The 17,903-nt window shown below is 36.3% G+C and overlaps 1 protein-coding gene across 5 annotated transcripts in view; it reads right to left on the bottom strand.

The window, feature by feature from the left end:
• NEK1 (NIMA related kinase 1) overlaps nt 1-17,903 on the bottom strand; it is a 165,437-nt gene that overhangs the window by 71,063 nt on the left and 76,471 nt on the right. For 4 of the 5 annotated variants that reach the window (XM_020997822.2, XM_020997826.2, XM_078148331.1 and 1 more), the window contains one exon: nt 5,762-5,864. In XM_020997822.2, coding sequence (XP_020853481.1) covers nt 5,762-5,864 — 103 coding nt within the window. Of the gene's footprint in view, nt 1-5,761; nt 5,865-17,903 lie in introns of those variants that run through there. The other variant, XM_078148330.1, reaches the window with a different exon arrangement.

Below are 17,903 nucleotides of genomic sequence, written 5' to 3'. Positions count from 1 at the left end.
GATGTTTTTCCAATTATGTAGATCTGACTTTATTTGTGTGAAAAGTGTTTTACAATTGTGTTCATATAGTTCCTGGGCTTATTTCAGTAGATAGACTCCTAAATATTTTATAATGGCTACAATAACTTTAAATGGAATAAACCTACATAAATCATTGGTATTTCTATATATTACCAACAAAGCCCAACAGCGAGATAGAAAGAGAAATTCCACTTTCTGTTTACAATTTGAAATGTAAAGAATATAAGAATGCCCTGTGCTTACTGTTTGTTATTTTTAAAAAGCACTGGATTGTCTTAAAAAGCAGAATTGGCCAAATGGAAAAGGAAGTCCAAAAGCACACTGAGGAAAATACTTCCTTAAATATTAGAATAGAGAGGGCAGCTAGGTGGTGCAGTGGATAGAGCACCGGCCCTGAAGTCAGGAGGACCTGAGTTCAAATCCAGCCTCAGACCAAACACTTGACACTTACTAGCTGTATGACCTTGGGCAAGTCACTTAACCCCAATTGCCTAAAATAAATAAATAAATAGAAATTCAAAAAGAAATTTAGAATAGAGCAAATGGAAGCTAGTGACTTTATGAGAAATCAAGACATTGTAAAACAAAACCAAAAGAATGAAAAAACAGAAGACAATATGAAATATCTCACTGGAAAAACAACTGACCTTGAAAATAAATCCAGGAGAGATAATTTAAAAATTATTGGACTACCTGAAAAAAATTATTGGACTACCTAAAAAGCATTGGATTCACAAGAGAAAGAAACTTCCTTAAAGGCTCTCTTCCATCTATGTATCTCCAATCAATCTGTCAAAACTATATGAGATGTATCCATTGGTTCTAATTCTTCTTTACATATGACTAATGTGAATATAGATTCAATATGAATGTATATGTAGAGCCTATATTAAACTGCATGCTGTCTTGCGGTTAGGGGAGAGGAGAGATAGGGGAAAAATTTGGAACTCAAAATCTTACAGAGGTAAATACTGAAAACCAAAAATAAAAATTTTTTTTAAATTATGAGATGTCTTGAAAGATGTTAACAGAGATAACTTTCTCTAATAACTCTGATCAAGAGAAGTACTTGTACTATGGTACAAGGGGACATATGTTTGTTTAGCAAAGGACTTCATTGTTGTCATAGAGAATAGTTAAAACAGAATCCAAATGGAAAAGGGATCTGCTACAGAAATTGATATCCTCCAGATGTCCTTGTATTTGGGCACTGTGGTTACTGAATCAGACTCCAGACCACTCAGCGCCTGCTAAATGAGGTGCATCATCACTCAAAAGAGTTTGGTTTAACAGGAAAAACCAAATGGATGAAGATGCTAAAGTTCTGACTATGATATCTGAGCAGATGAACAACATCTAGGGCTGGCTGATCAGAGCATGAATCTTGGACAGACACTGCAACCACAAAAAGATGGTCCTGAAATCGAATAAGAGTGAGTTGTACTGCCTTTGGAAAATGCCCAGTGCTTGTAATGATCCCAAGCTTCTCCATGAAACAAAAGCCAATCTTCTTCACAACCTTCTGATGATGCAGTATGGTTAAGAGTCATGTGGTATAACAATATCCAAAGAATTAAAGTTGAAGGTCACCTAGATGGTAATGCCACGTGGTAATGGCATTTTGCGCTGTCTATATATAACACCTTATTAACAAAGGAGAAGTAAGATAAAGAATATCAACAAAGACCTGACAAGTTAAAAAAAAAAGATAGGCCAGATACTTTATGAGAGTAAGGGATAATGTGAGCGACAGTCTGCACGTTCCACAGATATGTACAGAATATCTGAAATCTAAAGGTAGGTTTTCTTTTGAATGGAGGGATATAGATAACAGAGATTAGTTTAATTTTGGATGTGGGTTGAAATATCAGTAGGACATCTACAGATATTTACTAATCTGTGTACATACTGCACTCTCTGGTAAGATCTATGATGAGAGATTGTTTGATTTTTTATTTTTGATCACCAGTACCTAGTAATGGTGCATTGTAGGTACTTAACTAATGCTTTCTAAATTGAACTGCTGAAAATTAACAGGTGGGTGGAAATACCTTAAGTTCTAGGGATGGCTCAGGGGTAAAAACAGGGAACTGGGCATCATCTGCACAGTAGTGAGAACTGAAGTCACAGGAGTGGATGAGATCATTAAGGAGTCAACAATCTAAGCAAGAAAGGAGAAAAAAGGCAAGGAAATAATTTTGGGGTCCATTTACACTTAAGAGATAAGAAGAATGGAAGGGGAGACGAGCTCACAAAAGAGAAAGAATGATCTCAAAATAAGAAAACACACCACAATGGAACAGAATCCAAAGGACCTGACAGTATCAAAGATTCTTTCTTTTCCTTGTACACAGTTGGAGCTCAACAAATCTTGGCTAAATGAAAAATGAGTTGGCTTCAGACACTTAACACTTACTAGCTGTGTGACCTTGGGCAAGTCACTTAACCCTGACTGCCTGGCCTCCCACCCCACTCAAAAAAAGAAAAAAAGGGGTAAAAGGACAAACAGGAATCTATGATAGCATCATCTTTAATGAGTATTAAATTGCCCTTCTAAAGTAATCTTCTTGAGCCGAACCAGAACATTATACACAGTAACAGCCATGTTATGTGATCACTAACTTTGATAGACTTAGCTCTTCTCAGCAAGGCAAGGATTTGAGACACCTATAAAAGTCTCTTGATGGAAAGTGCTATACATACCCAGAGAAAGAACTATGGAGGTTAAATACAGATTGAAGCTATGTGCTCTTTTTTTTTCCCTTCATTTTGTTTTGTTTCTTCTGTCTTGTGGTTCCTCCTATTGGTTCTAATTCTTCTTTAAAACATGACTACTGTGAAAATACGTTTAATAGAGCCTATATCAGACTGCAGGACGTCATGGGGGAAGGAAGCAGGGAGGGAGGGGGAGAAAATTTAAAACTCAAAAACTTATGGAAGTAATGTTGAAAACTAATAATAAATTAATTTTTAAAAATGAATTAATCTTCATTCGGAAAAAATATTCACTGTTAACCTATTACAAAGCTATAGTTAAAGGTCCTACACATAAGTAATTTATTGTGCTAAAGAAAGTGATTTTTTAAAAAAAGCATCATTTTCTAATTTTTGGTCATTAAGTATTTGGGAGGGGAGAATTGTATAGTAATTAACACTATTCTAAGCACTATGGAAGGGTATATGTGTATGTATGTATGTATGTTGTATATACACATACTTGTATATATACACATACAAAACGAGAGAGAAGCATATGCTGAAACATGATCTTTCTGAAGTGCTTTACTTTCTACAATTAAACACAATATTTTCTGTTTACAAGTGCAAACAGTTTGGCAATTACCACATTAATCTTAACTGAAGCACAAGGAAGTTAACTTGCCCGAAGCCATGTGGCAGCAGAGATAGCAAGTTCCCTAATACGCGAGGGCTTTTCAATAACTCGATCTCTGTAGAGCATAAGAAGAATGTGATTCTTAGAGTGTGTATATCTTCTCAAAATGAGGGGATAATAATGAAATAAAATATTGAAAAGGATGTAGTGACTACAGTAATGTAAACTGAAAGAATAAAACAAAACCGAATGCTGAAGTCTGGCCCCAGAGAAGAGCTGAGAATACATATCTTGCCTCCCATCACTGCAAAAATGGGGCGGGGGAGGGGAGAATCATGAATATAAAATACTGAATAAATTGTCAAACACATTTGATGTGCTCGTTGGTTTTACTGCACTTTTTTTCCCCTTTCTTAATCTTCATTATAAGGAAAAGCTCCCTAGGTTTGGGGGAGGGAAGAAGAATAAATTCAGAAGGGAATGTGATTAAAAATAAAACCATTAATAAAAACAAAATAAAATTAATGTAAAAAAGGAAATTGCATACATTTGATTTAGTTATGAAATTAAGCTAGAATGCTATTCTCAGTTCTGAACAGTCAGTCACATCAATTTAACCTGGAAAGATACTACTAGAAAACTGTTTCAATAGAGAGGTCAAAACTAAAATTATTCTAAAAGCTAATGGGGGCAGCTAGATGGCTCAGTGGATAGAGCATCGGCCCTGGATTCAGGAGGACCTGAGTTCAAATCTGAACTCCTACACATAACACTTACTAGCTGTGTGACCCTGGGCAAGTCACTTAACCCCAATGCCTAGCCAAAAGAAAAAAAAAAGAATAAGCTAAAAAGTAGTCAGGGCAGTTAGGTGGTGCAGTGGATAAAGTGCCAGGCCCAAAGTTTCAATCTGGCCTCAGACACTTACTAGCTGTGTGACCCTGGGCAAGCCACTTAACCCTGTTTGCCTCAGTTTCTTCATCTATAAAATGAGCTGGAGAAGGAAATGGCAAACCACTGCAGTATCTTTGCTAAGAAAACCCTAAATAGGGTCATGATGAATCCGACCTGACTGAAATGAACTGCAAGAAAAAGTTGTCAAACATTGCCTTCACATGTTCTACAAACACTGAATGGGCCAGATTATAGACGTAGGCAAGGAGTGTGTGTGTGTGTGTCCCCCAAAATGTAAGCACACACATACAAGATACTTTTTGGGCAGAAGTTAGAACACTGTTAGAGGCAGCTAGGAGATCACTGTTGGCCCTAGGTCAGTCTGCCAGTCAATACACATTTATTAAGCACCTACTATATGCCAGGCACTGTGCTAAGCACTAGGCAGACAAAGAAAGTCAAAGACAGTCCTTGCTCTCAAGGAGCTAACTGTCTAATAGACTTTTTAGGCCCTAGGGGCCTAAAGGAATTTATAAACCTGTGAAAATCCCTAATTTTGGGGCAGTTAGGTGGTGCATTGAATAGGGCACCAGCCCTGCGGTGAGGAGGAGCTGAGTTCAAATCCGGCCTCAGACACATAACACTTCCTAGCTGTGTGACTCTGGGCAAGTCACTTAATCCCAACTGCCTCACTAAAAAAAAAAAAGATCCCTACACTTAACCCCTAGCCATCAATTAAGCTAAGTAAACTTATTTCAAACTAAAAGATATAACTGAATACTCTGAAGAGTATCTACTTTTTAAGTAAAGCATTTTCAAAGAAAAGTCTTCCTCATGAATCTTTTTAGACAACTACAATTATCTTGAATACTGTCGATTAAAATAAGCAAGGAGTTTTAGTCTCCCTTTTATCTCACACTGACTTCCGAATAAATCTGAATTTTCCTACAGTTAAAAAAATGCAACTCCTTTATATAATTTGCCCAACTTTATATGCCTAAAATACTTTGATATTTATTTAAAAATTTAAAACATACAAAACCAAAATTAACTACAGTAATTTATTCTGTACCTAATAATAAGTGACCAATTAAAACAAGCAGGAGAGTACCTTAAAAATGTTTTCCCAAAAAAAATTGGTAGGAAAATCATAAAAAAGAAGGCACATTTCTTTCTTGAATATACATTTTCTCTTTATCTAGTCCCTTAACTCCATTGTGACAAAAAACTGAAATCACTATAACCATCCTGAACCTGTAAGTAGAGGACCGAAAGTCATCCCTCACCCAGTAAGGCAACACTGGAACACCTTTGTAGTAAGTATTTTATAGATTAAGATACAGCAGAAGAAGGATTATTTATCTTATTTGGGACAACTGTGCAAACTGATAACATCAAGACGTCTTTGAGTTTCTTATTTTTGCATAACTTCATTATACTACTTCTGTTTGTACCTATGTATTTACATAAAGCATTAAAACACTAACATACTTCAAAATCAAGTAAATATCATACCATGTGTCCTTCAGCTCGAGCTTTATTTTGCATGGCTTCATGTTTCCGCTGTAGGAATTCCTCTACTTGCTTTGCTCTTTCTTCAGCAAGCTGTCCCCTTTGCCTAAGTAATTATAACAGGTATGTTAACTAGTGTGAACATTAAAAAAACCCCAAAACACAAAATTAGAAACGATGTTCTAAATAATAACATAAAAAGAATAAGAGGTAAGGAAACTAGAAGATAAAGCCACTCTCCTTTATGTTGTGAGTAACATAATCTAACTAGACAAATCAGATTCAAGAAATCAGAAATTTGACAAGAGAGACCAAGGGAACTCATATGAAGATATCTCTTACTTTTAAAATGAAGTGAAATCTATAATACGTAAATTCCTTTAAACTATGATTCTTTCAACATTTGTATGAGCTATTTTTTTCTTTCAAATGACAGTTATTTTATAAATTGATCATTTATTATTTCACTACAAAGTAGTTAGAATAAAAAAAGGAAAAGAAAAAGTGAGTAAGTGGTAAATTAGAAATCACCACTTAAAATTTACAAAGTAGAAGTCTTATGAATGCCAAATGCCTCTACACTCAAGTAGGTAGAAGCCCACCAATAATTTCACAGATTTGAATCAATGTTTGGCAATTTGTTTCAACAGTCTTTCCAAATTCAACTGCTACTAATCAGAACATAGGAGCCTGAGCTAAATTGTTGTGGAAAACTATGAAATAATGAGAATATTCCCTTCCATCCCAATAAGATTTCAGACACACCTATATTACATGTACAGAATGGTCAGACTACACCAAAACATATAATAAGTGAAAGAGAAAAAGAGAGCAGAACCAAAACAGCAAAATATAGTGACTGAAACTATGTAAATGTGTACAGCAGCATTAAAATTTGGAAGAATACACCAAAGTAAAAACAAGTTCAGAAGGAGAAATTGAAATGATTTTGTCACTACCTAGTCAAAGTGAACATGCAATATTTTAAAACTTTTATTAAAAGACACTGTAACAGACACTCTTGTTTGTCTATTTCAATATCTGCTTTTGATAAAAAACATTTTTAATGATAGGTGGTGACCCTAATTTTATGACTACAGCTATGTACCAAAATCAAAAAGTCTGTTTGCTTAATGGATAAAACTGAGCTTCAAGAAACTAAACCCGCTCTACCCCAAAATTAAACATATGAGGACCCCACGGGTCATTCAGCTGATGTGGTAATTAAAACAGATTCTAAAGACTGAATACTGAGAATAAAGACATTGCAGCTCACCACTCTATTACTCTAATAGATCCTGAAATTTAGGACAATGGTTCCTTCACTTAAAGGATATGTTTAATGGTCTTTTATATACTGAAATAGAATGAAACACAACATATGCAAAGCATTACCCTCCGTTTACAGGAATGGCTGGTAAATTTGGAAGCATAAAATAATGGCTACATATAACTAAAAGAAAATTTCAGATGGCTTCAATCTGGAAGGCATTTGTTTGACATATTTCTTTGTTTTCCTTCTCTACAATAGGATACGTACAGAAAACTCAAGAGCACTGGCCAGAAACTTGGCTGAAATGCTTTAAAATTCTGGAAGGGCGATGATGGGGAGCAGCATGATGCAGGGGAAAGAGGCTGAGTCTTGGAGAAAAGGATCTTTTTTTTTTTAGGCAATGTGACTTGGCCAGGGTCACACAGCTAGTAAGTGTCAAATGTTTGGTCTGAGGCCGGATTTGAACTCACGTCCTCCTGACTTCAGGGCTGGTGCTCTATCCACTACACCACCTCGCTGCCCCTGAGAAAAGGATCTAGATCCAAATCTAAGTTGTACAACTTAATAGTACATGTCCAGTCACTGAACTTCTTTTGGCCTTTATCATTTGTAAAATAAAAAGGGTGGACTAGATCATCTATGAATAGGTTCTGGCTATAAAGATATAGCTTGATTTTCCCTGTACAGATCATTCTGTACTCTTTCTCCTAAGTTCCAGACGAGCATTACCAAATGGCTGTCCACAGGCACCATAAACTCAGCATGTCCAAAACATAACTCACTCTATTTCACAAGAATTGACTTCTCTTCCAAGTTTCTTTATTTATGTCAAGGGCTGCACCATCCTTCCAGTTATGCAGGTTCACAGCCTAGACTTCAATCTCAACTTTGCATTTACCCACGTTCCCAGTACACCATCAGTTGCTAAGTCTTATTCATTCTACCTCCGTGACATTTCATTTATCTGTTCCCTTCTCTCCACTCACACAATGATTCTAGTTCACACTCTCACTGCAACAACCTCCTAATCTAAGGCTATCTTCCATTTATACTCTGTAAATTTTATATGTATAATTTTTTTTTTTTGCATTTTGTTTCTGGCATTAGAATTTGAGTTCTTTGAAGGCAGGGGCTGTTTTTGCCTTCCTTTGTAGCCTCAGCATTTAGCACAATGTCTGGCTCATACTAAATGCTTAATAAAAACTTGTATACTATCTGATTCCAGGTCATACATTCCTAGTTATTTCCACTCTCTCGATTGAATTTCCAGACATTTGACTCTCTTGACTATCCTCCTTTGGATACATTTCAGCTAAAATATTTCTGACATGGTCTGATTAGTACAGGGTAATGTTCCAAACATTTGTGCACGTTAGTTGTAAAGTTGTTCACTTTCAGTGGTTTCTTTGGAGTAAAAGAGATAAAAATGAACCACATCAGTAGAACAAGGAGTTAAGAGTGCAGGAAAAAAGTGCACATTCAGGGCACCTCAAAATATACACAGTTAGTTTATAAAATAGATGAAAAGGGAAAGAACATTGAAATACTAGATAGTGATCAAACTAGGTCAATTTAGTATATAAGAGAAAAGCGGTAGTTGTTGAATAAGGCAACAAGCAAAAAAAAAAAAACTGTTTTCATACGGGGAAAACCTAAGCACGTTGAACACAGGAAAGGAGTCTTGGAAGGGATATGCCAAAATAAATATCACCTTCTGTACAACTTACCAGTCTTAGAGAGGTTAAATGATTTGCTTGGCATCATGCAGCCAGTGCGTGGCAAAGAAGTACTCGAATCTTTATCTTCTCAAAACCAATCTCAACTATCAATTATGCCATGCTATTTAAATGATTTTATTAATGACCATTTCTATTAAATGTAATAGGGGAAACATAGAAACTCAAAATGGTGAAAACGAATCAGGTTTGCTAGCAATATAGTTACATTTAAAAATACAATTAGATAACAGAAAATATTGTTGAGGTACACAAGATAATGATAACTACAACACTGAACTCCTTAGAGTTCTTTACTGAGGAGATTAGAGGTTTTTATTTTTTTTTTAAACATCTTAGGCTAATTAATTGAATAACTACTTTCTTAGGTGTACAGGAGCAGAGTTGGAAACATCATTTAGCCCAGTCTAAATCATTTTACAGATGAGGAAACAAGGGCAGAGTGTAGTCAAGTGGAAATAGCATCTCATTTTATCCTCATGTTAATCTTGGGGGGGGGTGAGAGGTGCTATTATTATCCTCATTTTACAACTGAGGAAATTGAGGCAAATAGTGGTTAAGTGACTTGCCCAACGTCACACAGTTAGTAAGTGGCTGAGGCTGGATTTGAAGTCTACCCAGTCTACCCAACACCAAGCCTAGCACTCTACCCCCTGCATCATCTAGTTGCCTCAGACTGGGAGGAGAAGAAACAATAGTGAGCAGTGTCAAAAAATCCTAGAAAAGAGAATGTTGAGGAGGATAAGAGAATAAAAATGAACCACATCAGTAGAACGAGGAGTTACAGTGCAGGAAAAAAGTGCACATTCAGGGCACCTCAAAATATTGTCAAATCTTGTGGAAAGAACAAGAATGAGGATTTAGGATATATGAAAAATAATGCATATTCAAGGCATCTTAAAATATACAGATGATTGAGAAAAAAAATTTTTTTAATATATATAAATTTATTTATTTTTAGTTTTCAACAAGATTTTGAATTCCAAATTTTCACCCCATCTTGCCCCCCCACCCCAAGATGGCATGCATTCTGAATACCCGTTCCCCTAGTCTGCCCTCCCTTCTATATCTCGTCTCTTGTTCCCTTCCCCTTCTATTTCCCTGTAGGGCAGGATAGATTTCTGTACCTCATTTCCTGTATTTCTTATTTCCCAGTTGCATGTGGAAACTTTTTTTTAAAATATGTGTTTTTAAAACTTTGAGTTCCAAATTTTCTCCATTCCTCCCACCCCACCCACCCTCATTGAAAAGGCAAGCAACTCAATACAGGCCATACATGTGCAGTTCTGCAAAACATTTCCATACTAGACATGTTATGAAAAACTAACTCTATTTCCCTTAATCCTATCCTGCCCTCTCCATTTATTCTATTCTTTCTTTTGACCTCTCTCTCTTCAGAAGTACTTCCTTCTGATTACCCCTTTCCCAATCTGCCCTTCTCTCTATCATTCCCCTGCTCTCTTGTCCCCTTCCTCCCCTATTTTCCTGTAGGGTAAGACAGATTTCCATACCCAATTGAGTGTGTATGTTATTCCCTCCTTAAGCCAAATCCTATGAGAATAAGATTCCCTCATTTCCTCTCACCTTCCCCTGTTTCCCCTCCACTGTAAGAACCTTTTCTTGTCTGTTTTGTGTGAGATGATGTACCCCATTCTACCTCTCCCTTTCTCCTTCTCCTAGTATAATCCTCTCACCCCTTAATTTTATTCTCCAGATATCACCCCTTTATCTTCAACTCACCCTGTGCCCTCTATCTATCTGTCTGTCTATCTATCTATCTATCTATACATACATATAATTTTTCCCCTCCCACTACCCTAATACTGACAAAGGTCTCATGAGTTATAAATATCATCTTTCCATGCAGGAATGTAAACAGTTCAGTCTTAATAAGTCTCTTATGATTTCTCTTTCCTGTTTACCTCTTCATGTTCCACTTGAGTCTGTATTTGAAAGTCAAATTTTCTATTCAGCTCTGGTCTTTTCATCAAGAATGCTTGAAAGTCCTCTATTTCACTGAATGACCATTTTTTCCCCTGAAGGATTATACTCAGTTTTGCTGGGTAGGTGATTCTTGGTTGTAATCCTATCTCCTTTGCCCTCTGGAATATTATATTCCATGCCCTGTGGTCCCTTAATGTAGAAGCTGCTAAATCTTGTGTTATCCTGATTGTGTTTCCACAATACTTGAATTGTTTCCTTCTGGCTACTTGGCAATATTTTCTCCTTGACCTGGGAATTCTGGAATTTGGCTACAATATTCCTAGGAGTTTTCCTTTGGGGATCTCTTTCAGGGGGAGATCGGTGGATTCTTTCAATTTCTATTTTGCCCTCTGGTTCTAATATATCAGGGCAGTTTTCCTTGATAATTTCTTGAAAGATGATGTCTAGGCTCTTTTTTTGATCATGGCTTTCAGATAGTCCAATAATTTTTAAATTCTCTCTCCTGGATCTATTTTCCAGGTCAGTTGTTTTTCCAATGAGATATTTCACATTGTTTTCTAATTTTTCATTCTTTTGGATTTGTTCTACTGTGTCGTGATTTCTCATAAAGTCACTATCTTCCAATTGCTCTATTCTAATTTTTAAGGAAGTATTTTCTTCAGTAAGCTTTTGGACTTCCTTTTCCATTTGGCCAATTTTGCTTTTTAGGGCATTTTTCTCATTGGCTTTTTGGATCTTTTTTGCCATTTGGGCTAGGCTATTTTTTAAGATGCTATTTTCTTCAGTATTTTTTGGGTCTCCTTTAGCAAGCTGTTGACTTGTTTTTCGTGATTTTCTTGCATCACTCTCAGTTTTTCCTCTACTTCACTTACTTGCTTCTCAAAATCCCTTTTGAGCTCTTCCAAGGCCTGGGACTGATTCACATTTTTCTTGGAGGCTTTGGATGTGGGAGCTTTGACTTTGTTGTCTTCTTCTGGTTGTATTTTGATCTTCTTTGTCACCAAAGTTAAGATAATATAGTCTGACTCTTTTTGTGAGGTTTGCTCATGATCCCAGCCAATTACTTGAGTTTTAAACTCTTTGTTAAGGTAAAAGTCTTCTTCCAATGTGGAGAATGTATTGTCCCAAGCTTTGGAGGTTGTATAGCTGTTTTCAGAGGTACTTGTAGGGACCTGTAAATTTTCAGTTCTTCCAAGGTGGTATGATAAGGGTTGAGGTGTTTACTCTTTTCCTGGCCTATGCTGTGTTCTTTGAGTGACCGGCCACAAGCAGTCTTTTCTCTCTTGGAACTGTGAGGAGGGTTTCCTCTCTAACGCCACTATAAGCTCCACTGCGCCAATGCTCCTCCTCACCCCAGGACTGCCACCCAGAACCGTGAACCAGATCCAAGCACAGGCAAAGCAAGAGATTCCTGCCTCAGCATTGGCAAAGAGATCCCTGCAGTCCCCCTCTGATCAGCCACTTGATTCCCCCTCAGTCAGTGGGCTGGAAGAAGCTCAGGATGCAGCCACTGTCCCAGCACCCGCACTCTGGAACTGGCTCTGACCTAGCTCTTCTCTCACCAAGAAAACAGACTTTTCCCACTGACCTTCTAAGTTATCTTTGGTGTTCGTGGATTGAGGAGTCTGGAAACCGCCACAGCTGCCAGTGATTCGGTCCATTGAGGACTGCTCCACGTCCACTGTGGCCTGCACGCCCACACCAAACTGCACTCCTCTGCCCACCTGGAGCGATATGCCTTTCTGATCAACCATCCAGGCTGTCAGGCTGGAATTTGTTTTACTCTGTCTTTTTGTGGGTTCTGCTACTTTAGAATTTGTTTAGAGCCATTTTTTTAACGGGTATTTGGAGGGGTTTGGGAGAGTGCTCAAGCAAGTCACTGCTTTCACTCCGCCATCTTGGCTCCACCCCCTGATTGAGAAAAAATTTACAAATAGAAACACAAATGTAACAAGTTATATTATTCTATAATAAGATTACAAGTGATGTGGTCATACCAACAGCAATAGGTAAAAGAGATGAACGGAGATATAGAATTTGAAGTTTAAAGAATGTAAATTGATTTTATTAATAATAAAAATATTTGACATGTAATACTTTAAGGTCTGAAAAGCACTTCATAAACATAATTGTACTGAAGCCACACAAAACCCTACTTAAATAAGTACTACAAGTGTTATTATGCACATTCTATAGGCAAGGAAACTGAGATGTAGAAAGGTTAAGAGACATGGTCACACAACTAATAAATGGTAGGGGTGTCAGATCTCTCGTAACGCTAAGTTCAATTTCTTTCTGTTATGCTATGCTGCTTTCAATGTGTTACTACAAACTGGGTCAAAAAGAATCTTCAGAATATAGAGATTTCACAGGTCATTTGGCACAAACCATAGTTAAGAATCTTCTCTATCACACAACTGACAAGTAACTACCCTACCTTTGCTTGAAAACCTCACAGAAAATATTACTTTGGTACTATACTGATTCAAAACTGAATTACCAAAAAGTGTAAAACTTTTAAGATGGTAATAAATTTAAGAGAAAAGGCCTAGTATAATCAAATGGCTGGCACTTGATGTTATTTCAACCATAAAATATTCTGGAAGACTGGCAAAACTAAAGAAGTAGATCTTATTTCTAACCTTATATTCTTAGACTTTAAAAGTATTCTGAAAAATACGTTAGACTAAAAAGGGCAATAGCACTGGGAAATTTATCTACATCCAATGAGTCAGCAGGAACTCTTAGGTCGTAAAAAGTATGTGTAGTATGTAGTACATCTTTCTTATAAATGCAAAGATGTTAATGGCAAATACTTTAAATACTCTTATTTAAGCTATATGGTATACTAGTTTAATCTTTTTTTAATTTAAAAATATTTGTTAATGTATTTAAAAACAATAATAAATCCACCATGTGTTAACATAAATTACACGTAAAGAAAAAATAACCACTGTATTTTCACAAAAAAAGAGGAGTGGAATTGTTCCATATATTTTTTCTTACATTTAATATTTCATTTCTCTCCTTTGAAATGTAAAAATAACTTTTAACATTCATTTATTAAAACTTACCAAATTCTCTCCCTAACCCTTCCTTCTTCATTAAAAAGACAAGCAAGTTGACGTGAGTTATCCATGTAATATGGAATACATTTCCATATTAATCATATTATGAAAGAAAACAGGGCAAAAAGAAAAAAGAAAAAGAAAAATTAAGTAAAAAAAGAAAAAGTATGCTTTGATCTCCATTAAGACTCCAACAGTTCTTTCCTTGGAGATGGACAGAATTTTATCATCATAAGTCCTTCAGAATTGTCTTGGATCACTGTATTGCTGAGAATGGCTAACTCATTCGTAGCTGATCACTGTACAACATTATTGTTGTTCTGGTTCTGTTCACTTCACTTTCCATCAGTTCATGTAAGTCTTTCCAGGTTTTTTCTGAGAGTTTCCTGCTCATCATTTCTTATAGCACAATAGCATTCCATCACAATCATATACCACAACTTGGTGAGCCATTCCCCAATTGAAGGGCATCCCCTCAATTTGAAATTGTTTGCCACCACTAAAAGAGTTGCTATAAATATTGTTGTACATATAAGGCTTTTCCATTTTTTTGGTTTTTTTTTAAATCTCTTTGGGATACAGACCTAGCAGTGGTATTGCTAGGTCAAAAAGTATGCATGGTTTTGGAGCCCTTTGGGCATAGTTTCAAACTGCTCTCCAGAATGGCTGAGTCGGTCCACAATTCCACTAACAATGCATTGCTGTCTCAATTTTCCCACATCCCTTCCAATGTTTATCAGTTTCCTCTTCTGTCATATTAGTCAATCTGACAGGTGTGGGTTGGTACCACAGAGTTGTTTTAATTTGCAATTCTCTAATCAATTGTGATTTAGAGCACTTTTTCATATGATGATTGATAGCTTTATTTATTTCATCTGAAAACTGCCTCTTCATATCCTTTGACCATTCATCAAATTGGAATAGCTCTTATTTTTATGCATTTGACTAAATTCTTTATATATCTGAGAAATGCTTTTATCAGAGAAAATGCCTGTAAAAATGTTTTCATTTATGTTTACTGTATATTTCCCTCTATCCTATTCCACCCCTCCCCCATTTATCCTACTCTCTTCTCTCTTTTACCCTGTTCATCCTCAAGAGTTTTGCTTCTGACTACCACCTTCCCCCCCAATCTGCCCTCCCTTCTATCAGTTCACCCGTTCTCTTATCCCTTTCCCCATCTACTTTCCTGTAAGGTAAGATAGATTTCTATACCCAACTGAGTATATATGTTTTTCTCTCTCTGAGACAACTCCAAAGAGGATAAAGTTCAAGTGCTCCCACCTACTTTCCCCATCTTCCCTTCCACTGTAAAAACCTCTTTTCTAACTCTTTTATGTGAAATAATTTATTCCATTCGACCTCTTCCTTCCTCCTTCTTCCAGTGCATTCCTCTTTCTCACCCCTTATTTTTTTGGATATCATCCCATAATGTTCAACTCACACCCTTGCACTCTATGTATATGCCTTCTAACTGTCTGAATAATGAGAAAGTTTTTAAGAGTTATAAGTATCATCTTTCCTTGCAGGAATGTAAACAGTTCAGTCTTAATAAGTCTTTTATGATTTCTCTTTCCTGTTTACCTCTTCAAGTTCCACTTGAGCCTTGTATTTGAAAGTCAAATTTTCTATTCAGCTCTGGCCTTTTCATCAGGAATGCTTGAAAGACGTCTGTTTCACTGAATTTCCATTTTTTCCCCTGAAGGATTATACTCAATTTTGCTGATAGGTGACTCTTGATTATAATCCTAACTCTTTATTTTAGAATATTATATTCCAAGCCTTTGATCCTTTAATGTACAAACTGCTAAATCTTGTTTTATTTTGACTGTGGTCCCACAATATCTGAACAGTTTCTTTTTGGCTGCTTACAATATTTTCTCCTCTTCCTGTGAACTCTGGAATTTGGCTATAATATTCCTGTGGGTTTTCATTTGGAGATCTCTTTCAGGAGGTGATCAGCGGATTTTTTTTTTCCATTTCTATTTTACCCACCGGTTCTAGAATATCAGGGCAGTTTTCCTTGTTAATTTCTTGAAAAATAATGACTAGGTTCTTTTATAGAACATGGCTTCCAGGTAGTACAATAATTCTTAAATTATCTCTCCTTGATCTATTTTCCAAGTTGGTTGTTTTTTCAATAAGATACTTCACATTTTCTTCTACTTTTTCATTCTTCAGATTTTTCTTTATTGCTTCTTGATGTCTCATGGAGTCATTAGCTTCCACTTGCCCAATTTTAATTTTTTAAAGAATTATTTTGCATTTGGCCAATGGTCTGCTATTTAAATAGTTCTTCTCTTCAGTGAATTTTTGTTTATCTTTATCCATGTGGCCAAGTCTGCTTTTTAAGGCATTCATCTCTTCATTGGACTTTTGTGCTTCTTTTACCATTTGCCTATACTTTTTTTTTAAATTTGAGTTATTTTCTTTAGAATTTCTTTGTGCCTACTTTACCAAGCTGTTGACTCTTTTTTCATGATTTTCTTGCATCACTATGATTTGTTTTCCCAATTTTTTCCTCTACCTCTTTTATTTGATTCTTTAAAATACTTTCTGAGCTCTTCCAGGAACTAAGAGCAATTCACATTTCCCTTTCCCCTGCAGCCATAAGCTTTGGTGTGCTCATGCTCCTCTTTGCCCTGGAACTGCAGCCCAGGACTTCAACCCAGATCAGAGTATGGGTAATGCAACAGAGTACTGGACCCAGTGCCAGCAAAGAAATCACTGAGATCTTCTGACCAGTTGTCTGATTCTGGCTGCTCACAGGTGATTCTGTTGCCCCCAAGGCCTTCTGCTGGTTTACTGTAGCATGGCCTGTACTAGCACTAGACTGTGCTCCATTCTCACCTGGTATGACAGATATTTCCTACCGACCTTCCAGATTATCCTGGGCTAGAAAACTGTTTGATCCTGTCTTTTTTTTTTGGGGGGTTCTGCTGCTCCAGAATTTGTTTTGAGTTATTATTTAAAACTGTTTAGAGGGGAATTTGGGTGAGCTCAGGTGAGTCCATTGCCTTTTCTCTGCCATCCTGGCTCTGCCCCACTAGTTTAACATTTGTTACAAATAAACAGCTAAAGTATGTGTCAATCTTATTGGGATGCTTTATATGTTTTAGTTTCTGCAATTCTTTGCTCAAATGTCTTAAAGTGTACTATAGCTACACCATACTGGACTGCCTTGAATTTACACAGTTTTCCTACTACCTTACACAGATATCAGGTATCAAATACTAATTTAAATATAACTCAATTATTTACAACTGTTTTAATTTATTCTAATGAGCATCGATCGTGCACCAGTCATATAGGTTTCTACTCCCGTAGACAAACTGCAGGAATGTCCCTCTCAATCAATTTAGTTCAAAAGCACCTTTTTATTTTGAGCCCCCTTAAAAGTGCTCTTCAGAAGAACTCAACAACAAAAGAAGATGTATCTAAATGTTCTTGTTAGTGACAACTCCTCCATTCCATCTCATAGCTATTTTAAGGATGAAAACTGAGTTTTCATTAACAGACTTTTGTACTCTAAGGAACAAAGGAGATCTGTAAATCCAAGGTTAGTCTGTAACTACTGATTTACAAGAGAAAGGGGGAAATGCAAGAGTACCACGGAAACAAAAATTAGTAATGGTTGAGAAGAGAATGAGATGAAAATAGTCTCAGAAGAAAAGGTGAGAGAAAAGCAAAGGGGAAAAGAGCTGGGAAAAATCAGGGGTTTTCAATGTTTTTCAAAAAATATATAATTGTAACAAAACCCAAACTTACTATGATGGTAGCATGGCTGCACAATAACAGGTATGAAGATTGAAACAGAGATACATAGGCATATCTTGACCCATATACTTGAATGTAATCATTTTGATCTCAATTATAAGCTAAAAGGTCAAGTCATTGAAAAAAGTTACCAATTATAATTTAGTATTAGAACTTATGGTTCCTTGACAGAATATAATTAAGTGCGAAATGCATTTACAACTTAGAAAATTAAGGCATATGTCAGTTTCCAAAAGGGAAATGATTCTGAGGGATGAAGAGATCTTCAAATAAATACAATAATTAAGCTACATATGACAACAGACAAAATTATACACAATGATGGAGTCACAGATTACCACAGTCCA

This window comes from Phascolarctos cinereus, unplaced genomic scaffold (genome assembly GCF_003287225.1).
Source record: "Phascolarctos cinereus isolate Bilbo 61053 unplaced genomic scaffold, phaCin_HiC Scaffold_9;HRSCAF=440, whole genome shotgun sequence".
Classification (NCBI taxonomy): Eukaryota; Metazoa; Chordata; class Mammalia; order Diprotodontia; family Phascolarctidae; genus Phascolarctos; species Phascolarctos cinereus.
Note: the sequence above shows the minus strand (reverse complement) of the source record. Positions and strands in the feature narration are given on the sequence as shown.